At 38.3% G+C, this 24,931-nt stretch overlaps 2 protein-coding genes across 2 annotated transcripts in view; one reads left to right on the top strand and one right to left on the bottom strand.

The window, feature by feature from the left end:
* The window catches only part of LOC112051449 (epsin-1), a 40,664-nt gene extending 32,116 nt beyond the window's left edge, over positions 1-8,548 (top strand). The window contains exon 12 of the mRNA XM_052884394.1: positions 569-8,548. The gene's annotated coding sequence lies outside the window, so the exon portion shown is untranslated. The remainder of the gene's footprint in view (positions 1-568) is intronic.
* Positions 8,549-9,487: 939 nt separating this feature from the next.
* Positions 9,488-24,931, bottom strand: part of LOC112051465 (protein singed) — a gene marked incomplete in the record, with an annotated part of 50,025 nt that continues 34,581 nt past the window's right edge. Inside the window, 6 exon segments of the mRNA XM_052884393.1 lie at positions 9,488-11,375; positions 13,083-13,210; positions 14,539-14,700; positions 15,596-15,752; positions 21,685-21,913; positions 23,616-23,801. Coding sequence (XP_052740353.1) covers positions 11,170-11,375; positions 13,083-13,210; positions 14,539-14,700; positions 15,596-15,752; positions 21,685-21,913; positions 23,616-23,801 — 1,068 coding nt within the window.

The following is a 24,931-nucleotide window of genomic DNA, read 5'->3' as shown; positions in this document are numbered from 1 at the left end:
TTTCATTTCCTTAATCTTTCTCTCTATTGGCGAATAAAGCATGCATTTCGAATAGGTTAGTTGACACTTTTTTAAATGTTCTTAAATTGTTGATCTACTAGATTGAAAAAAAAATCATACTTTTTTGGGGGCGTGATTACATGAAAATTGTAGTTTTTAAATATGATTTTGACAATACGCCTGTCAGTGACAGTCTGTATTTCAACTGTTTCATGACGTCACTTTAACAAATCCCTCACAAACGAAACGCCTGACAAAAATATTAGTTAACAATTAGTTCGACGTTTAGTACATCAAGTGTGTTAGTGACGTCACAAAATGGACAGCGTTTTTGACGTTTGTACAATTTGAAAAAATACGAGTTAAATTAAGTTTTATAAAAAATCCTTAACTTTTATTAATTGATATCGATATATTTCGGACCCTTATTCCATGTACTATACGAAATTAATATTGTCTATATTAAATTTGATATGATATGAGTCAACTACCCTATTAATCGCGAACAGACAGACAGACTTTGTTGTGTAATATTTATAAATATATATTTTTTTATCCATTCATCCAGATGGTGGGTAGTGCGGCGCGCCCGCACCGCCTCGCCCGCACCGACGTAGCGGGCCCGTGCTCGCTGTGACGTCACGCGCTAGCACTACTACTACACTACACGCTCCGTGTAAATACTACAACACAATACTGCGATGCGACGTAACTTTGCTTTGCGTTTTGCGCGGATTGTTGGTCTAGACTATGTTTCGTACATTGACAGTTTAAATCGTAAAATATGAGTACATAGTTCTTGAAGTCGCTATTAAGGTCACAGCTCGTTAGAGCCGTCCCGCAACTTTGTTACAGTGCCGGTGATGCTACGGAATTGATTTTGAATGTAATTATTCAAATACTGTATTAGGAGTGGGTACGTCAATAGACCAACGGAGAGGGGCTCGGGCCATTTACCGTTGAGCTATTGAGGCTCATTAATTAATAATTAAATGAATATACAACTAAATTATAAATGAACACAATTTATATTTATTTAATGCAAATAATTGAAAATGAACACAATGAATTTAACTGCATAAGTCAATGCCATTGCAATCAGTTTTCGATAAGTTTTTTTGTTAATTATTATTTTTCTACACCAGACGAAGCGGTGTTGGTGTGCCGGAAGGCTCTGATGTGCTTGTACCTTTACAGTGTTTGGTTTGCATTGACTTTCGGCTATCGAAATACTAACGTCATTTAAATTCGCACTGCTTCGAAGTCGTACATTGTGTATGATTGATTAAACCTATTTTTAAAAAGTGGTTATAGGTATTTCTAAACTTTGTTACCTCAAATGTCCGTCATTTAATTAAGAACCGTTTTATCGAGATCGCGTGTAGACGAATTTGAGCACTGATGCTGTTCAAATAAGGTCCATTTTACTATGACGACTGACCTCAAGTGAATTTGTTGGAATATAATTGTTATTGCAATGTAACTAAATCGGTTGGGCATACTCTGACAAATTGTATTTAATAATATAATTATTTTATAATGAATAACAGTGTTTCGTTAGTGGAAACTTGACATTTGCGATACTAAAACAGTCCGGCGATGACTTGTCATCAAAAAGAAATAGCCACGGGGCGAACTTAAGTGCATTAAATCAGCTGTAAGAGTTATTCTCACAACTTTATTATAATAATAATATTATGCGATTGTTATTCTTTATATTTAATGAAATTGAATTAAATTTTAAAATTGGTATATGTTTAGTTGTGCACAGACCCATAAACTGAATGAAAAGGTATAAAAAATATTCCTTTTTACTATTGAAAACATCGATCTCCTATTATAAAGTAGATTCACAATCAGCGATCACAAAACGTGCCAAACACAACTTCTTGGCACTCAATTCAATTAGTCGCATTTGCAAATTCAACCTTAAACTCCTTAAGGTTGAATTTGGGATTTTATTGAATATTGGACTATATTTAAAGGTCTTTAGGTATAAATTATATTTTTACCAATAATTCTAAAACTGTCAAAGCAAAATTGGTCAGTTTTTAAGTGAAATTTTGTACATGATTGTGCGTCGTTTTATTATAAGAGGTCAAAGACTAAAAAGGATAAAATTAAAAATGTATATCAGAATTGACGTGCAGAGGTAATCTGATATGAGTAAGCAATGAGCATTAAATATGTGATATAAACAAATTTATAGTTATTTTATTCCTCAGCAATAATAATAACATATCAAGTGACCTGTATGTTTGAATGCTAATTATAAAAATGACTAACCGTCTTAGTGAGCTAGTTTATAGATTTGAGTGCAACTGGATATCCACCATTTTAAATGTATTTTGACATGAATTTCTTGATTCTTAAATCAATATTTATTGTATGTGAGGGTAGGTTCTGTCGTGTTTGGCCATCATTTGTAGGCTTTACATGCGCACCACTTCATACTCTTGTAAAGAGAAACAGATATAGTCGACAAGTAGCCGAACTCGAAATATCGCCCGTTCTTTCGTCCCATCGCAACGAAATAGAATTTTCCTTTCATTATTTTAGTTACACCAGTAGACCTAGCATGCGACCAACGACATATCTCGTGGAGAGCAATAGACAAGGCGGAGTAGTTTCAATCCCTTCTGTCCCAATGGAATGAAAGAGATAGCGATATTACGATGTGCCGCTATTGGTTGACATCTGTATATTCTTCGCGCGTTGGACTACTACTAACAAAAATGAACGCGTTAAAAACGACAGAAGTTGCCTTTAAATCTATTCTCTTTATCAATAGTCGAGTGGTGTATCGATGTGCGTGAATTAATAAATAAAACTAATTATTATAAAAAAAACTATAATGCGGTGATAGGTTTAAATTTAATGTAAGATATAGACAGATAGAACTGTAACTCTTATACATAATGTAAATGAACGTTTTATATGCGCCAGTGAGGCGAGTGCGTCTCTAGTCAGGGTTCCGTAGAACATTTTTTTACAACTGATTACTATCATGTTTTGGTTAACTACCCTCGTTCCAACTTGTATCAATAACGCTATGCTATGCATAGCGTTATTGATACAAGTTGGAACGCTATGCTATCAATAGAGCTTATTAAAAGTTGTTACTAACCGGTTTTTTTTACTTAATTAATACTTATACAACTTAACAGGCACATTGTCCTACAAACTGCGTGGTACATTATATCGTTTCGACGCTCACAAATTTTTATTTCCTGGTAACTCAGTTAGCTACCAGAACCAAGAATTTTCGTGAATAAAAAAGTCGATTGTCTCACCGAGATGAAGCTACGCAAAATGAACTTGATAGTAATCAGACGTACAAAATGTTCTACGGAACCCGGACTACTCGTCTTATTGTACATACAGGAGTAGCGGCGTGCGGGCGGAAATATGTGGAGTACCTCATCATCATCATCATCAAAGTTTAAAGGGTCCACAGCATGCCAAGTCTCTTTAGGATAGTATTTGGACCTTAAACCTGCCACATTGCGAGTTGATGGTTTGGTGGTGGTGATTACCTACAATGGGGAGGATGAATAGGTTTAAATAAATTGATTTTTATGAGACATTCGGGTAAATATGGTCAATATTAACTAATTAATATGTAAAAACAAAATTTTAAAATCTACAAATATTTTTATCGTAATTAGATTAAAATTCACACATTTTTAGCTTCCTTATAACGTGACATTTTTCAAATATCATGTTATAAGGAAGCTATATATGAACTATAAACATAAACGTAAAAATAACAAAGATATTTGTAGATTTATTTGAACGCCCGTACACATCTAATGATCAGCGAATCAATGACGTTACTTCACTATTTCTGGACGCACGCGTTAGAATATCTTAGTCAGACAACACTAGCAACATAGATATGCGTCACATCGACATGGGGGTACATCCCTACCATGTATTTTAATATAACTCGATAACACCAATCGCCTAAATATAATGTTCGTTGTAAGCCGTAGACTACATGCGTTAGGGATGTGCCGCAAGGATCGAATTTACGTGAAATTGGCTGTATAGTGGAATTAAATAGGTTATACTTGAAGACTTTCACGGTGCAACTGTTATTTATTTTGAGAACTTGTTTACTTTTCGAAAATTACCAAAAATAGACGGTTTACAGGAAAGTAAAAAATTTAAATGTTTTTTTTGTTTATATTTTCGAAAGTGTCAACTAATTATTATTTATCACGATGATTCATAATAATGTTCTTGCCGAATAAAGAAAGGACAATAATTGTTAATTTTAAAAATTGCTTTTAAATTAAACTAATTTTAGTTTAATTTGCAAGTAATTTTGTAGCAATAAATAAAATTAATAATTTTGTGTCTTTTGAAACTTCTCTGATCATAAAACCAAAAAGGTAGTAAACAAAAGCACGTAAGCTTTAAAATGGGGTACTACAAATGCATATGAATATTTTTTTAGGGCATTGCTCCATACAAATTTCGGCCATGGCCTTTATAGTTGAGACTTAAGGTGGGTACAGATTGGTGCAATGCAACATGTAATGCAACATGCCATGCAAGAATTTGACGTCCACATTGCTGCAATGTATCACGAATGCTCGTGGTTTGGACGCCTCGCGCGCACGAACTGCGCCTGGGTCGCGCACGCTCCGAGCGTTACAACTCGTGCGCGGTTCGATCCGAGGTTTGTCGGTTTTTGGTACGAACACAAAGGGGCGCGCAGTGTGCGCAGGACTGAGCCGACTGATTCGTAGTCAATGCGCGTACCGCGCGCGCCACACGTCCAAGGCAGCAGGGAACATGCAATGTAAGGCAGAATATTACATTACATGTTGCATTGCACCAATCTGTACCCACCTTTAGAGTTAGCAGATAACAGTTGCACCGAGGCAGTCCGTCCGGTCCACAGTCTCGGGCAGCGCTGTGAGTGCAAATCGTGCCTTAGGTGACTTTGTGTTACTGTGTGCGGGCGCAGCCGCTGGCGGGGCAGGCGAGACAACAACAAATACAACAACTCTGTCATCCTTAACAAAAATAGCATAAATAACAACAACATCATCACTGCAAGACATAGACCTTGTGTAAAAATTTCCCAAATACAAAGTACCAACCATATAAATATTTTCGAGCCGTGATAGCCATATGACCTCTGCCTCCGATTCGGTCCGGGGCGTGCACCTCCAACTTTACAGTTGTGTGCATTTTGAGAAAATAAATATCACGTGTCTCAAACGGTGAAGGAAAACATCGTGAGGAAACCTGCATACCAGAGAATTTTCTTAATTGTCTGCGTGTGTGAAGTCTGCCAATCCGCATTGGGCCAGCGTGGTGAACTATCGGCCTAACCCCTGGGAGGAAGCTTGAGTTTAGCAGTGAACCGAATATGGGTTGATGATAATGATGATAAATATTTAATTTCGTGTTTATTGAATATATAATAAACAATATACTATCGATTCAGCACTTATATATGATGAAATGAGGGCAAAGTTGTTACATCTCGCAGTCCCCGCTACACGCTGCCAGCCCCGCAGGTGAATGTTTCTGTGTATTATATGATAAGTCGTACACAACAAGTAGTACCGCCCTGCGCCCTGCGCCCTGCGCCCTGCGCCCTGCGCCCTGCGCCCTGCGCCCTGGGCGCCAGCACTCGTTTATTGACCGAATTAGAGGTGACAGATGACAATCCGCGTCTAATACAACTTTTCACAAATTCTCAGCTCAGTTTAAGGGCTTAGACTGAAAGATACAGGTCCTCTACTTTCCAGTGAAAGTCTCATTGGAATCGGTCCAGAGGTTGACCCAAACAAACAAACAAAGATTGTTTATGTCTTCATGATGGACGTCCACTGCACGACATAGACCTTTTGTAGGGATTTCCAAACATCACGATACTGAGGCACCTGCATCCAGCGAATCCCTGCGACTCGCTTGATGTCGTCAGTCCACCTGGTGGGGGGTCGGCTAACACTGCTTTCTGGTGCAGGGTCGCCATCGGCTGTTCGAACTATGTGCCCCGCCCATTGCCACTTCAGCTTCGCGACTCGTTGAGCGATGTCGGTGACTTTGGTTCGTCTGCGGATCTTCTCGTTTCTGATTCGATCACGCAGAGATACTCAGAGCAAAGCTCGTTCCATCGTTTATGACTTAGTCTATTTTAAATAACTATATTATACCTTGAGTGAGGTTTTTAAAATCACAGACTGACACTTCCATTTTATTTAAATGTATTGATTATATTCTTATTGGCAATCTATTTCAATCAATATCTAATATCTATAAGTATATGAAGGTCACAAACATGTATAATAATGTAGTATCTCGTTACCTTCAATTCAGTCAATACAAGAGTATGTTGTGAGCAGATGGAATAGTTTTACTATTTGTTTTGTTTTGGCACGTTTTATTTATATATGGCGTGTGGTAATAGACTTCTTTTGTTATGAATAAATACTACTAAAAATAAATGAATGAAAGTAGAACTGAACATAAAACGCATGATTAATTCTAACAATCATATCTCATTGAAGTTTTATATATTCACTTTTGTGGTAAATAGATTATGCGAACGATATAGCATCATTGGTATGTTGAGCGATGCGAGACAAAATCAAAACGGTTTAATAATAACCATTTTTACCAATAAACATGAAAGTGTTAGCTATTTTAGCATTTATTATCTTTTTTATTATAAAACGCCTTCCAACAGTTCCTTCTTAATGTTCAATTTCAAAAAATCTTTATTGTTGTTTACACACAAACAAGGCAATAATTAGTACATTAACATGCACATGCATGTAAAGTATTTAAACTAAACACATTTGATCTGCTCACAACAAGCGAACGGTCCATTGTAGAAACGAACTTGCCTTGACTCAACGGTCGACACCAATATAAAAGCAATATAAACCTTAATTCGTTCATGATAAGTGTGATTGTTGAGTGTCAGAGTAGATAGTTTGATAGTCAATGCCCCAGTATTTGTATAATTCATGCGTACACTCCGAGAGGTTGTGGAAGATTTTCAACAGGTGCTTGATACAATTATTGGTTGAATTTACGGTTATAGCATTTAATTCACTACCGGAATTTAAGGTTCTACGATTTGTAGATTTTGTTTTTTATTATTTTTTGATTATATCCAAGCTTCCTGTAACAGAGTTATAAATGTGTACTCTATTACAACTGTGTGTATAAAAGGTAAGTTGTAAAATTACTCTAGCGATTATACTAATATTTGTATTAGTAATAAAACAAACCCTGAACCAAAGCCTATGAAATGAAAGTAAGCTCTGTAATCTGTATAAAAAAACACAACGTTGTTTTTAACTTTTTATATTGCAAAAAATCACATTATGGATATATTATCAAGCACTTGTTTAAAATTTCCCACCACCTCTAGGCTCATGATTTTCAAAATCCATTTCTAGTTTATTCGTAAAATCATCGTAGCTAATAATTATAAGTATATTTTTCATCTATTATATTATATTTGATGCACGATTTCCTTTTCGGCAAACTCATGTTACATGAAAATATTTCAAAAAGCAATTATTAGGTATCTATGTATAACTTTTTTAGAATTTTTTATCGATTGCATGATCGTAAATTATGTGTATATGCAAATTTGTGATACGGCAGGCGACCTCTTGATGTATACAATCCGCAAACGCACCAACTTGCGGCAGAACTACAACTCTTATGCCTATTTCGGACTGCTTTAGTATTTAAGTCGAGTGCGAACGATTTTTGGGCGGTAGCAAGTAGTTTAGTACGCTACTCGACGAAAATGCTAAAGTAGTCCGAACTTCGGTGAGAAAATGTCTACTTACTCGTACCAATTGTTGCCAGAGTTAATCGCTACATGCTGAAGTTGGCGCGTCTGTAGACGATTTAATCATGCTAGACGACAGATACGCGCTTTTAATAAGTTTGTGAGTGTGTGTTGCGTACAAAATATTCCATTTTATATGTGTAGATGGTACATTGATAATAATTTAATTATCCTCATTTATTAGTTAAGTTATGGCAACACTAACAATTGTAGGCAAGCTGTTGTTATTAAATTAAAATATTAATTTATTGGTTTACAATGTGTTCTTTTTATAGAATAGCTATTTTATAATAAAACACTTTTATGACGCGTCTTCAGTCAGATCAGTTATTTATTATGTATTCAAATTGGTATTATGGCAGCTTCAAAAGTGTTAGTGTTGCCATATACTGAAATAAGTTCAGTCAGTGGGTTGCCAGAGTAAAAGTTACGTTTACAATGTACGTGTGCTATTCATTAAATCATTATTATATTATTAAATTGTAAACTGGCGAACACATCTGACTATTTACGTTTTTTGTTTATTTTATTTTCAGTCGATTCGATGCTTATTCAATTTGTTAATCAATTATTTGTAGATAAATTATTTTTAATATATAAAATTTTTTGACCAATAAAATGCGTCGATGCTAATCCAATTGTCACTTAGCTAGGGAGAAACTGTAAAGATTAATGTAACTATTTAATTAAAATGTATAAGTTTTTCAAAAAGAGTTTTCATTTCTTACTTCCTCCATTTACCATTTTTAATCCCAAGTCAAATTAAATCGCAGACTCCGCTCTGAACACGAGGCGTATAGTTGCGCAGTGTTGTAAAATATTTCCCAGCGGGGTTATATTATTCTCTACGGAATTATCTGAAATATTTTAGTGCTACATTATAGAACACTATCAGCCGCCCCGCGGTTTCACCCGCGTACTTCACGTTCCTGTGGTTGTATTGGGGTAATATATAGCCTATGGCATTCTAAAATAACGTAGCTAACTTTTGGTAAAGGAATTTTCAAAATCGGTTTAGTAGATCCAGTGATCATAAACCTCACAAAGTTATACATTTACGTAACATTCTATATTTTATTCCCAATTATTATGAATTTAGGATCGACAACGTGTGCGTTTAGGGTTTAAGTAGGTAAAGGTACGTAAGGCTAAGCAGTGACGTGGTCCCTCCCTGACCCTGAGAAATGAATTTTTAAAGATTTGTACACTGTGACCAATATTCCCATTCTCATATTCCCCTCCAACTAGTCGGGGAAAGACTGTATTAGAAGTGGGTACGACAATAGACTAACGAGCGGGGATCGAACCACCTCTCTGATGAGTCTGACCGTTCTTACCATTGAGCTATTGAGGCTCAAATAATTGAGTTAATCTTAGAACGAATAATTCTAGATTGAGTGAAATTCGAAGTCCTTGTTTTATCAGATCCCAATCAAGCCTTATCGTAATTTTATCAAGCTTAAAATTCATAGAAGTAAAGAGGCACATTTCACTCTTTGCTACTGGAAAAAGTATAACGTGGTTCACGCTGGTGTCGATTTACAATTTGGTTAATCAGTTTTTTATTAAACCGTCATGTGTTATTTGGAACCCTTGACTGTGTCGGGTTATAGTTGATGGTACAAAGGGAGTAGTTCAAGTAAAAGCCTGTTTTTACAATATGATTATAATTTATTAATTAATAGTTTACAAAGACGTTATCGTACACACATGAGGACCAGCAGCACTGCGCGCCGACAGGCGACATGCACCAGATGTATAACAGTAAAAATTGTAAAAAATCTCGTCTAAGTTTAAAATCTTGGAATGGACGTCCGTTTTTGGGAGCGCAGTAAACTCAGCTTAATCCTATACCGATATAACTTACATTAACTTAATTAGCTTATTCATTACTTAAGCCAGACTCCGTGCCTCGTACAGAACTTGCGGTCACTCGTCCGGTGACAGGAATGAAATACATTGTATGGAAGTGATACGAATGAAGCACGTCTGGTATTGCGAAAAGCCCAGTTAAAAACTTAAATTACGGTACAATGATTTACTGTTCATTTAAATTACGTAGGTTTCAGTCTCAAGGCGTCGGCTCACTCGCCCACGTCGGATTCGCACAAAACTGTCACAAATTCTTCGACTAGACGCTACGATATCCAATAAATATTCTTCGAAAAATTCCGATATTACGATAATGCCTTAATTAAATTTCGATATTTTAGAAAATAAATTATTTATATATAAATCGAGTCACTGAAAAAAATATAAAAATAATTCTTATCAAGCAATCGTTTCCGCAGATCTACCGATATTATGAAAATAATCTATGATTATAATAATAATTAGAGAAGCGATATTTCATACGATCACATTCGCACCGTCGCGCGATAAATAACCTTAACCATACTAAATGCCGCGCTCGCAGCAGACGCCGGGCAATTTTTATATTTTTTTTCTCGTGAAATGTAGTGAAACAATGCTGCCTGCATTGCGAACATTCCTGTTTTGTATTAAGTACCATGTGCAGCAGATTCGACCGGGAATCGGCTGTTTGGGTCGTTCGGACGCCATCTTGTCTTTCATAAAATGGCTGTTCTAATTCAAAATGGCGTCAGCTGGAAACGCGCGCACGGAAATGTAGAACTTGAGAAAATACATTCAAATTAAGTTGTACGCCGGAATGTTGGCTAATTTTGCACTTGGAAGAGTATTGTGAGGATTCATTCGAGTTCTTATTCTTTATACAGTTAAATTGTGTAAAAAATAACATTTATCAACCTCCGCTTACTCAAATGATTTAATTAACTTCTAATTAATATCTGAATCTGGTATCGATTTATCAAAAATACAAATGTTCGGTTATCTTAATGTACATTAGTCTTACAACACTATTGAAACTGAGTTAGTTTGTGTAAGTTTTTAAAAATTAATGAAACGTTTGGCACTCATTTATATTGTTTTTGTAAAGTTTTTCAAACACAGTATGTGGCAGCAGGTCGAGGCGATCGATACCAGATGATGCAGCCAGACTATTGAAAAAAAAAATACTAAGGCTCCTTTATTTTTTAAAGTTGTATAAAAAGGGCCCTACAAACATCACATTAAGAATGCAATGACTTATTGTCGATTTATTACTTTTCATTAAGCTTACCCCATTCATATTAAACTTAGGGCTTTGATAGTTTTCATATCAGTTATTAAATCGTTTTGCATTATCATATTGAACTGTATCTGCAGCGAGGCCGCATGTACTCGACTGAAATCGACAAAATGTCATCACTTTTTTATTGGTATTAATTGTTATAAAACGACAAACGAGTGGAGGTGCGAGGTGGTCGCGGCTAGTACTCCCAGTGCGTGGCGGCGGCGAGGTCGGGCGAGGCGAGGCGGAAGTTGCCGTTCTTGGCGGCGGCGAGGTAGAGCGGCGGCGCGGCGGCGCGGATGGCGAGGCGCGTGGGCTCGCGCAGCTCCAGGTGGAAGGGCTGCGGGCTGTCGCTGTCGCACGACACCGCCTCGCTGTCCGCGTGCCAGTACTTGCCGTTCTGACCTGAGGACGGCGAACGTTACCGTACTGTACGTTCATATACTGTGGACTTGACTTACATAATCTCACGGGACATTAGGCGACATAGGCGAGATAGTACTGTTTGCTGACGACACATCCCTAATTTTTAAGAGTGACAGAAGTAAAGATAATTCCGACGATGTAAACCGTGCCATATCGCATGTGTCGCATTGGTTCACTGTTAACAACTTACTTTTAAATGCAAAGAAAACTAAATGTATTGAGTTTTCATTACCAAATGTTATAAAATTAGATAAGTCTATAATGATCAATGGTGAAACACTAGAAATAGAGAATTCCACAGTTTTCCTGGGAGTGACCTTGGATTCTAAACTTCAGTGGGGTGCTCATATAGAAAAACTGTCAGGTAAACTCAGCTCAGCTGCTTTTGCAGTGAGAAAAATAAGACAGTTTACTGATGTTGATACAGCTAGACTTGTTTATTTTGCGTACTTTCACAGCGTAATGTCTTACGGTATTTTGTTGTGGGGCAAGGCTGCTGATATACATTCTATATTTGTACTTCAAAAAAGAGCAATTCGAGCAATATATCAACTAAAATCACGCGAGTCCCTTCGTCAAAAGTTTAAAGAAATAGGCATTTTAACAGTAGCCTGTCAGTATATATATAACAGTATAGTTTATGTGAGACAAAATATTAATTTGTACAAACGAAAAGGAGATCTAAACCCACGTCTTACTAGACACGGGCATAAGTTAGTTATTTCTGCATATCGTCTCCAAAGAGTTAAAAAATCTTTTGTGGGTTTGGGTGTACTCTTCTATAACAAGATCCCCAAGACTGTGATGGACTTGCCAATGCATAGCTTTAAGCAATGTGTTAAAAAACATTTACTTAGTCAAGGTTACTACACTATTGATGAGTTCCTTAACGACAAAGGTGCATGGAGGCCATTGGATCAGCTTCCACCTTCACACAGGAAATAAAACTATAAGAAATTGTAATTTAATTGTTATCAAATGTAAATTGTAATACTGTATGACTTTTTCAAAAGAGCAACTGTTGAGTTTCTTGCCGGTATCTTCTCAGCAGAACCTGCCTTCCGAACCGGTGGTAGAATCTTTACAAATAGTCAACTGACGTGTCAAAAGTGCTTGTAAACTGAGCCTACTTGAAATAAATGAATTTTGAATTTGAATTTTGAATTTTGAATTTTGAGGGACATAATGAGACTAATATGAGCAGATTTTCGTGTTCTTTAGGAAGTTAAGTAGGTACTTTATTTATAACGGTTGAACCATCTATAGCTAAGTGACAACCTTAAATATTTTTACTTTTTAAAAAAAGACTTTGTTACATCTTTTAATTATGATCAATATTCCCGTTACCCTCCAACAGACTGTATTAGGGGTAGTGGGTATGATTATATTCTAACGGGGCGGGGATCGAACCAGCACCCCTCGGTGATGAGACCGATCACTTATGGCTACTCTAATTGTTATTCTTTAAATTGCTACGAAGTTTTGTAGCTGGCGAATGGGATTTCGGAAACATATACATACATATATTAAAAAACTAACGTCTGGATCTTTAAAACCTGCTATATCCTAAAACCAGCATGCTTCTAATGCTGCATGGACTGACAAATTATCTTTTATAAAATGCCCAAGGTCTGGCCGACACAGGCTGGTGGCAGTCTACAGAGACGAGTACAGTGAGGCGCTCACCCTTGAAGTAGACGGCGCCCTTGGGCCCGCGGATGACCTGGATGGTCTCGTAGTTGGCCTTGTTGCACTCCAGGCGCACGCCCTTGGGGCCCACGAAGCCCTGGTCACACTTCAGCACGAGGATCGGCCTGCGGGAGAACGTTTACGCTTTATCATCAACATTATTATCAGCCTATTTGAACGGGCTAGGAGGCCTATTTGAACGGAGGCCTAGCATGCATGAACTACATAATATCTCGTGAAGACAAAATGACCAATAGCATCGAATTGGACATTTTTCTCATTCGTTGCGTTGAGACGTAAGAGAGCGATATTAGCGGTTCGGCCGCCATTGGTCGACTTCAGCGGAGTAACATTGGTTTTGCAGATAGGTGGAGGTGGGATCGGGACAATCATCGTGAGTACCTTAAGGCCAAACCACGCTCCAATATAATTATGTGGACGGTACCCTAACTTGTCCTCACTGCGCCAGGACATTCCGCGCAAAAATAGGATACATAAGTCACATGAGGGCAGATGATCGAAGCCCGCGTGTGATCTGACAGAGTTTTGAGACGCTGATGCCGAACTAGCAACGAGATTTGAGATGACATGTTTTTCTATTCACGAGTGTCGTGTCGAGTTTTTCTTTAGGAGAGAGTATGAAGCTTAGAAAAAAGAAAAGGAGTATTGCATTTTAGTCCATGATCCAGTGAACTTAGTTACAATTCGATAACAATCTCGGAGTTTGAGATGCCCAGCTAATTAATTAATTAACTTATATTTAGACATTCACAAAATTTGTCTCGGTGTCCGTGTCTATTAAAATTTGAGGGCAAAGGTCACAAAAATGGATCTGTTGGAAATTCTCATTTTATGGATTTTCGCTATTTGTATTTAATATCAATATTGTAGTAAGTTACAATTCACCACAACTTTTGTTTGAAAGTGTTTTGTACGTTTAATAGTTTTCGAGATTCCGATCACGCGGTTTCACTTTCACCTCAATTAATCTCAAACAGACAAATCTTTATAATATTAGTGTAAACTATAGTATAACTCGTGTGCATTAACTGTACATTTGGCTACCAATCACAGTACAGACATCATTCGAGCCGGGTGTCAAGTTAATCAGCACGAGCTGTATATAGCGAGTAGCGACCTTCACCGAACTGGTCATTGGATGAAAAGATTTTTAAACAAAGACAATTTAATTTTACATAAAAAACTTTTCATCGAACAACCAACATGCTGAAGGTCGCTTTATCCTAGGGACCATCATCGTCGGTTGCGGTAGTTTACGAAATGTTCCCGTGGCTCAGTCCTCAGGCAGCGAGTCGGAACACCGTGGGATTTTAGTCTGTTGAAGTCTGACATAACCTTCTTGCCTCCCCGTGGCGAGAAGGTATCCATGAGGATTTCCCCACGTTAAAAAAAAGGATCATCATTGTCAAAGAAAAAGTAAAATTGTAGTTACCTGTTGATGAGGTAGAAGTAGTACTTGCAGTTGTCGTCGATGGCGTCGGCGTTGGCGTACAGGTGGCCCGAGCGCTTGGTCATGAGGTACTTGCCGTTGTTGGCGCGGAACGCCACCGCGCCGTCGCCCTGCCACTCCAGCTCGAACAGCGCGTTGGACGACCTGGGCACCGACGGGTACACTCATCAACTGTATGTTTGTTTGTAACAGGACATCTGCGATCGTTACTTTCGCAGCTACAGGGATTTAAAGGGGCATTTTTGCGGCGCTGCCGCGGATCGCTCAATAACACTCCATATTAAATAGCACAAAACTACAATTAATTATTTCTGCGTATATTATGTTTATACTTTTCATAATGTAAAATATTACATTGAATGTAAGGTAACAAAAACATGATTTTTTCATTTAATTACGTTAGAAGTATGTGCCGTTGCGCATTTCGTGCGATTTTTCGAACAAGCGCCTTAACGGCAAAGGAGATGGGCACACTTTTCAGAACGATGCAGTAATGAAAAATGTACTTAAAAATCTTGTATATTTTACTGGATTACTCCAGAATACTAAGCTGAAATAATATTCGCCAACAAGGAAAATTTGTGGATTTCATTAACTTCACACTGTTCCAGCTTTGCAAACGCTGATCGTAGTGATTTATATCCTCTTTGATGCGTATGCCACTGATTGTCAGCTGTCTTTGCAAACGCGGGCTGTCAATGTCAAAGTCAATCTATGAATGATGTCGTTGTAAAATATGGATTTGACACTATTTAATGTTCTATTTTGAAATGTGTCAAGTTAGTGTCAAATAGTTATTAAAACTGGTGACAGTTAGATACAGATAATGAAATGCATTTTATGTCAAAGGCATACAAATTACCTGTAACAACAAATTTAACTCATAAGGCAAATACAGATTTCTTTGAAAATTGTCCTCAGGAGTTCTCCTTAATGATTTTCCTAATTTATGGCCAATTTCAGCTCTGTATCGTATTATTTGGGCGAGTTAGTATAGAAACTGGGTTGCTCGGCCTCCCCACAGCAGGTGAGTACTGACTTGTTATCCCCGCTGGCCTGGATGCCGCCGCCCGTCTCCAGCGTCCAGTAGCGGTCCTGCATGGTGCGGATGTACCAGCGCTTGGTGCCCCAGTCGAACTCCAGCTGGAACGTCTCGTGCGACGAGATCTCGTCCTGGTTGGCCGTCACGTCCACTCCTGGAAACGACACCACTCGACTGTAGTGACAGCTACGGGAACTAGTGCACTGGACAATGGACATATCCTTGTCAATAATCGAAAATTTTATGTAGGTAACTTAAAAGAGTCAAAGTTTACATTCAAGAATTGTTAATTTGATAAGAGTTGGCCAGAAATAAGTTTTTGGAGTTTATTGGAGTTGGCGCACCTGTCACTTTTCAGGCGTAATTGAGACGTACATAGTGTATGCTGCGGGGCAACATACACTATTTAGACAGTCGATCTGAAAGAATAAACTCCATTCGTGCGTCTGAGCTGACACACACTTTTTTTTACTTTTTTATTTACTTTTTTTAAACGCCACTTCATTCCATTCACAACTTCATTTTCCATCTACGCTTACTAATTATAATTTTTTAAATCTTGTACGTATGTGTAAATTGCATGAAAACTTGCTACCAATATAAAGTTGCAAAGGATTTGCTCTTGTGCTATGAAGACGTAGAACAAAAGAAAGGACGTACGACAGAAGTGATATCTTAAACCTGCGTGAGAGAAAGGGAAGCCAGAAAAAGTAGCTCCGTAACGTGTTACGTTACTAAACGTTACTAACCTCCCATATGAAGTTAATCAATTGAATACATTAACGCGTTTCCGTATTTGGAAACGAATTCTACATGCATAATATCTAAATTAACTAAACAAATGCAATACATAAAGGATGTTTTCAACATCACAGAAATACGGAGACGGCATATCCAAGAATTGACGTGTAATTCATAATCGTCTTTTAGCACATCATGTGAATTGTGAATGAAACGTAGAAAGACTAAACACTGTGTACTTGTAGTGTACATCCAGCTACTAGCACTGAGATGAGACTCGAGAGGCTGAGAGCAAAAAGCCAGCGCATAAAGAGCGACACAATACTACTGTCTGTATATAAGTGTGTCTGTGCAGACAACGCCGACACATGCTAATAGATACACTAGACAGCACATCTTGCCTGTTTAGAAATGTGATATATCTCGTTTGTCTCAATTTAAGAAAATAATTGTAACAATGCCTAATGCCAATATATCGTTAGTTGTTTACCTCTTGTATGAGTAGACTGTTTTACCTCATAACAAAATGGCTTTTTGTCAGTTTGTTAATTACCGTTTTTTGTATGCTTGTTGCAACGCAGTGATGTCGATCATCTAATAGTTAACATTTCGCTTCGAAAAGGTTGTGTACATTTTGCTGGATTATTAATCCAAAGTTTTTACTGCCCTGACAACACCTTACAAAACAATCACTTCGACGGAGATAATCTGTGTCGAACTAACATTTCATAACTGAATGTTGAGATATTACATTTTGGGAAGACTGTTTTGCAATGGTTGTATGAAGTAGTACAGTAGCAAAACAAACGTTTTTGTATGTGTAAACTAAAGTAGGATTTTTATTAGTGTATTACAGAAAGAGCGTCCAAAGTTATTTACCAAAACTCTCACCAATAAAATAAACATGTTTCTGCTTTATTGACGCTAGGTAGTTCAGTTTTAGACTAACGCACCTGTCTTACCGCAACAGCCAAGAGTCTTGTGAAAATATGTCATCTATGTTACCATGTCTCCGATAAATGTCAGCGTACGTAGGTAGAATATAAATAAACGTAAATTAACATTCTAATCGTTACTAATTTTAATATTACGAATGCGATGAAAAGTTTATTTGTTACGCCTAACGCCTAAAAGTCGCCCACCAATGGAAAGCTATGCTATCCCCATGTCCCCACTGGAATGAGAACTACGCGGAAAAACCGCGGACGTTTGCTAATATGTACATCGGCATTTAGGTACGCCTTTTTTACATTCACCTAACAAAAAACAACTATCCAAATCAGTTCAGGTGTCTTCCTGTAATCGGTGAACATACATTAGGTACTTGACCTCATCATTTTTAGAAGTCAGTTAAAAATAATGAATACGTATTTCATATCTTTGTTAAAGTCATCAATAAACAGCGCTAAGTGTTGTGTCGTGGAATACATTTACACACAAAAAACATAACATCTCAATAGGAGAAAACAACACGACACTCGGATTGGCTTAATCTTTTATTAATTAGCTGAATTACAGCGACTTGTTCACACGTCGCGGGCTGATGTGTCGACTCAATAACAACAATAAATTAATCAATTAACATCATTGAAATTAACAATAACAACTATAAGTAGTTTAATCCCCTACTACTACAACTGTGGCTTATTCTTCGGTTTATTACAGAGATTTATCTACTAATTAAGGAGACGCTTGATGAGTCGTAATTGAGTATACGAATTTGCGTGTTCAGGAGATGATCAGTAATTTAAGAGATTTTACATAATTGATAGACGTTTAAGATGGACATGGTCACTAAAAAGAAAAGAAATGCTTCCTTTATTTAAATCGTACGGTCTGTTCATACTTAGCATCTCATGTTTGTATGGATGTTGGTTACACTTTTACGCGAAATCTTCTAAACTCGGCTGCGATTTGGAATGGAATTAGATTATACATTGAGACAACAAATAAGCTTCTTTTTATCCCAATAAAAAGTGAATTTCACGCGGAATTTACTCTAGTTTTGTTATTGGATTAAATTATAAGCTTATATTGGATTGATCGAGTATCGACGCGTCAGTGAGCGCAGCGAGGCAGAGAAACGCTAGAAAGCCGCGCGCCGGCCGCAGCCGCACAATGGTCGGTTTTTTGCCGCATTCTGCGGGAATTCCTGCGCCGACAGCCGACGGCGGAATTTGGAAATTGTTTGACGTATTGTCAGCAATCCGTCCGGAGATCTCGCGTGCAGCGACGATGTACACTATCGATAACATATTGTTAGCTGTCTCGTTGGTGTGTGGTGGATAGTGGCTTGGGATCGTGAGCTTTTCTTAATGAGTTTCCCATTGAAGCAGTAGTTTCTGAGATTAGCGCGGTCAAACAAACTCTGCAGTTTTATAATATGCAAAATATAGAATAACACACGTAATATCTAATTATTATTAGTTTATACTACTGAACTGTAACTATACTACTCGTAATTGTGAGTCAAGAGTCGGAATTTAGAAAAAAAACGTAAAATAAACATAATCCTTCCTGCAGTCAGGTAATTATATAAAAAAATTAAAACGTAATCGTGTGATTAGAAACGAAATTTTACAATATTTATTACCTAATCTATCTATCTAAAGGTATATAGTTGAGTATGGGTTTCCAATTTTTTCAATTCTTATTCAGCTATCGTATTTTTAGATGTTTTCTCCTTGGTTGCAACAAAAAATTAGCAATATAGATCAAAAATATGATCCAAGTAAAGTATAAAAACATTGAATTAAATTTTAAGTTTAATTTAAATTGATTACGTTATTTTAACGAATTAATATGTAAAATATAGTACATACAAAATACATACATATATACATTTAAAAATACTGCCGCAAACATATAGTTTTATTTATCTATTTTCCTACACGTATGAGCACGTACGGTCTAGTATGTTTTGTGTGCTGTGTTGTACGTGACGCTATACGGTGTATGTTATAAGCTCGTTCGCGGGTCGCGACCGCACTCGAGCAGGCGGGCGCGTGACGTCGCATGAGCCGCTGTTCCCATGCTGCCTCATGCCTGGGAACCTCCATATAAACACTGGCATGCTAATACGCCAACAAAAGTTAAGTGTAGACATCAGAAATGGTACATTGTGTTGTTTACGCAATAATATGTACTCGTTACAGTCGACAGACTTATCCTGTCACAAACTTCACAACAATTTTTCTAGCAAATTTTATAATAAATTGAACTGTTTTTCAAATATATGAAAGCAAAAAGATTGTCTATTTCCACGGATACACTAAAATATCAGTCAAATTTGAGATAAAATTATTTATTTTTACTACATTTCAGACTTTTACAAGCCTTACTCAAACTGATACGGTACCTTTTATATCCAATCACAAAACAGGCAATCCTTGTGATTGATTAAGTAGACAATTTTCTACAAAACAATAGATGATAACAGAAAGGTAATACAATCCGAGCGTGTACCAGCAGCCTTATCTGACCGCAGGCAGGCAGGCAGGCTTCCTGTCTGGCAGTCTACAGATAGCTCAGTTCTAACTGCACGCAGCTGCTATTGTTACTGAGACCTATTATTAAGGGAGCATTAAAGCCACGCTATCCGTCTTGTTTTTGTACATTTTGTTTATTTTCTTGTTACTTTACTTGGTTTATAGTTAAAGAGATTGGTCTGCTATTTTTTTATTTTTACTCTGTTACGATTGTGTCGTGGTCAAACAAGTGTCTTGACTTAGTAATGCACTTTGATCTGCAGGGTACTTATGTATCTCGGGGTAGGTACGATTCTTAATGGAAGGACACAAGAAGGGAGTAAGGGCAAAGAAGAGATGGTTGGAGTGTTGCAAAAAGTATATGATAACTTGACGAAAGATAGAAGCGAATGTTTCTCACATCATTATTACATACAAGCTAAGACTAATAACCTATAGACTAGCAACACGTAACAATTTTTCACTCCAAACGTAAGCCACTTCTGTGGCCATCTAAGTGTAAGAGCTAAGCTAATTACCCTCGCCGATATGCACACAAGTGTACTTATCGTAGTGTAAAGATGCGTCAAGGGCTCCCATTTCGGGGCACATAATATAGCTTACGAATCCTGGCACTAATCACTATCTATGTGTTATAAATCTATGCATACATGATTATATCAACAAAAGATATTAAAAGTCGTAGCTTATTAGAGCAACACAGGATCAGACCCGCATTACCTCGCCTTTAGTGGTTAGTATTCTTCGTATGGATTTGTATGGGCATGCTAACTACATCAACTCCATACCATCACCGGATCGCCTCGCTTGCTCGCAAGGTGTCCACGCGCGGACTGCGAGTGGACCTCTCTATGATAGCTCGCTGTTGGCAACTACTACTCGGAAATTCCTTGACCACGCGAGGTTCACTGGTGACAACGCGGCGTCCACCCGTGGTCATCTGTCGACTACGAGTGTGCGGGTCGGGTCCCGGGTGGTTCTAATGAGCTACGACCTTAATACTCAATTAACATCAAGTGGCATCACTATAAAGTTATAGTGGGAAATAACATGTCATTTTGCAAAAACGAAAAGTCGCTGCACTGCGCGAATCCTTTACAGCTCAGGTAGCAAATCTCAAAGAACAATGATCTCTTATTCCTGTCCGTCGGCTGTATATGCCGGAGCAGCAATCAGCTCATTCCGGCCGCAGATGTTGTGGGTACGGTTATTGTAATCAGTTCGAGGAACGTTCGGCTTGATTGCACTTTATTAGTCTAGCTGTTGTTAGTGCTCTATTCTCAGTATTGTACGCGTCTATTTTGTTACGAAGTACATATCGAACCACGAATTTATGTAGTTTTGTACGTATTTATAATTTCACATACTTACATACATTTTAATTTCATATGAGGTAAAAAAAACTGTGCATACTGAAGCTCCCCCATTCCTTGCCATTTCTACCATCGCGCCGCAAGACACCGAATGGGGTTTCATCCCTATGCTGTTGAAGTCCCTAGGACACGTACGAAACGTTTTGTGTCTTCTTATCTCATATACGCACGGCTATGGTTTAGAATACTCTCTATATCTGTATTTCCTTGTAACTTGGATATCTTTAAACTAAAAGTGAATAGACATCTTCTAAGCAAGCGTGTCTTAGACTATATCTACGCTTACCATCAGGTAAGATCATCATACCTATCTTGTATAAAAAAACAAGTATGCTTTACACATGACTGATGTAAAACTTTTTTACCTTTCCCTCTCAACGTCCGTTCGCCTCGCCCGATTACAATTTCTTAACTTTACGAGCTTATTCCTCAAGTGAAGCGTAAAGAAGTATTAGTTGAACTGTCGCTCGAGGGGTGCACTGACCTTGTTTGACGGAGACGTACTTCTCGTTGAGCGCGGCGACGAAGGCGGCCTGCGGCAGGCTGTCCTCCAGCGAGAACAGCTCGTCGCGCGTCACGGCCGTGGAGCGCGTCTTCAGCACCGCCTTGGAGCCGATGGGCGCCAGGTACGCGCCCGCGCCGTCCCGCAGCGCCAGCGCGCCCGCGTGGTACTCCGCGCTGAACAGGCACTCCGCCGTGCACGTGTCCAGCAGCTGAGGGGACCGCTACGTTAGCTCTGTGTAATGCTGCCCACCCACATGCCGGCATGTCATGCACATCGCGACCAACACACGTACAGCACGGCTAGCATTGCATACTATAACACGGCACGGTATACTAATTGAAACACAAGAAGATAGGATAGATACGTATATCATTTTATTTTTCAATCATTATTATTTTAACCGCAAACGCATTCGCGATTGGTCCGTGAGCTCATCCTGAGGTCATGCCTGCAAAATCAGCGCTACAGTTACTCAGCTGCAGCAGCTCTTTGCTGAGACAGCGCTCCATTCAGCCGAATGTGTACAAATATTAAGTGACAGAGACAGACAAATTTATGTAAATTTAGCACCTGAAAGCATCTGAAGCTTCAAAAAAGCGCTGCAAACTAACCCTACTTAAAATTCACTAAACAAGGACAATAAACAGAAGTTGGCCTACAGCATTCCTACGAGTATGATCCCATTATACAGAGGATATAAATGCTTGAGACTCCAAATGTATGCCTGAGATTGAAAAGCACATCAGCATGTGATGTGCTTTTCAACCTCATGATGATGCTTATCCACATACGAATAACTCAGAATACGTTCCTTCAATGATTGAAGATATCAAACCTTCCGTGGAGTCACTACTACTACTACTAGTCATGTAGTGTTAGGCAGCACCTTAACGATTAAACATATTTGAAAAACTTGCTTGTCAATTAAGTAATTTTTGATAGACAAACTTGACTTTTTCATTAAGCAATGTTTTACAGAGGCTTCACATGATCACACACGTTTGTCGAAAAGTTTGGTCGTCGACGGGCTCCCTTACGTGCGACGCGCCGTATCGATTCCCACGTGGCACGCCGCGGCCGAGGTGCGAGCATTGTCCCGCAGTCGGCACAGCGCGCCGCTAATTGCTGTCACTACATGTTGTTCTCTTTGTGCGTCTGTATGCGCTGATTGTTAGTGCGAAGCTTTATTTTCACTTTTTGTACTCTTCTTCTATATTGCAAACAGGTATTATCGGATGAACTGTCACAAACATAATTACTAAGTATTTATATAAATTTATAATGCTTTAGGTGAAAAAAGCCACATTAACTAAATGATTTTTAAGCACCCTAAGGAATAGGGTTAGAACGGCGAAAAGACTTGGTGAGTAAAGACCACATTCTCGTCACATAAATAACGTTAGGTAGCTTTATGCAAGTCACACACGATCAAGTGTGCCGTCAAGTCTGCTACATTTTCACTGTCCATTTAGTGTAATCGCTTGTAAAAATAAACTATAAATAAATGTGTTACTTCTAATTATATTAATTCATTTGTGAACTAGTTAATACAAAATGAATGTGCTTCAGAGAAGCATGTATGAGTAAAATACTTGGTGTTTTATTCATTTATTAGTCGCAATGTTTTCTTTCTAGCACTTGAATATTTGATATCCCATGAATACAAAGGCCTATAACACGCATACCAGACCATACCAGCATACCTACCATAGACCAAACGACGTAACTCAAGAAGAGATATAGACAAATGTCAACCAATAACGGCGATACCGGAAATATCGCCCTCTTTCATTGCAAAACAAAAGAAAAGGGACTGAGACATTTGTTTATTTCTCTTCACAGATGTCGTTGCTAGGCCCACAGACACTACAACGTCATGGTGCAACAAGGCTGACAGGAGTGGCACTGACCTTTCCTCCGGCGCTGAGGTACTTGTTGTTGCAGGTGTGCAGCGCGTACTTGCCGCCCTCGTCGGCGCGGAACTCCAGCGTGAACAGCGTGTCCTCGCCCCACGGCACGTTGGCGTCCACGTGGATCTCGTCCAGCGACTCCGACAGGTGCGCGAACCGCTTGCGGCCGATGGAGCGCAGGTTCACCTGGGTGCCGCAAACATTCATCATTATCAACCCAAACAATGAGAGGGGTTAGGCCTTAGTCCACCACACACGTAGAGAATTGAGCAAATTATCAGGTATGTAGTACTCCTCACGATGTTTTCCTTTACCGTTTGAGACACGTGATATTTAATTTCTTAAAATCCATACGAAATCGGAGGCAGAGGTCATATTCACTGGCCACGGCTCTTCCACAATCATTAAGTCAGCAGTAATAAAATAAACCTATAATTAGTACTGCTGATTGATAACATTTACATATTTAATAGTTAATTAGCAGCTTGCTTCGACGGCCGCGTGGCGCAGTGGGTAGTGACCCTGCTTTCTGCATCCACGGCCGTGGGTTCGATTCCCACAACTGGAAAATATTTGTGTGATGAGCATGGGTGTTTTCCAGTGTCTGTGTGTATTTATACATTATATAAGTATTTATATGTAGTATATAATTGTATATTAATATTATAATATCAACTATCTTAGCACCCATAACACAAGCTACTCTGTATGCTTACTTTGGGGCTAGTTAGTGATGTGTATTGTTTAAGTATATTTATTTATTTATTTGTCCTTCTACATAGGCCTCCCCCATCGATATCCACTGTTCTCTGTCCCTCGCCTCGCTATTCCATTCAGACGACCTTCTTGGAAATGTCCTCCCAACGTTTCACTTGCCTTTCTACTTCCCTCTGGCCATGCTTAGGATACCATTCTGCCCATTTATCGTTCTTAAATTCTATGTAATAGAATATAATTTACATTGTAATAACTAAAAATCGCGACAATTAAGTCAAGCAAAACTTCGCCTATCGTCATAAAAAGCATTATAAACGGTAAATTGATCTTAATCACTCAATTTTAGAAATCAATCCGGCAAAGACACATCCAGACGCCGGTTTTTTATTTCCTCCGCGGAAATGAAAACGCTCGATAATATACAGAAATGATACATTATCTTAATGTTTCCAGTCTACGAGACTTTGGCGCAAATGATCTGCCGCGAGATGAGATCGTATCGAGCGTGACTTTCATTTACATTTGTGCGCAATCACTCTTAAATTAGGAAGCGTTTCACTTGAATTTTATAAGCATTTATTGGCTAAATGACTGACGCT

Source organism: Bicyclus anynana, chromosome 11, assembly GCF_947172395.1.
Source record: "Bicyclus anynana chromosome 11, ilBicAnyn1.1, whole genome shotgun sequence".
Classification (NCBI taxonomy): Eukaryota; Metazoa; Arthropoda; class Insecta; order Lepidoptera; family Nymphalidae; genus Bicyclus; species Bicyclus anynana.
The sequence above is the reverse complement of the archived record's forward strand: the minus strand, read 5'-3'. Positions and strand labels throughout refer to the sequence as shown.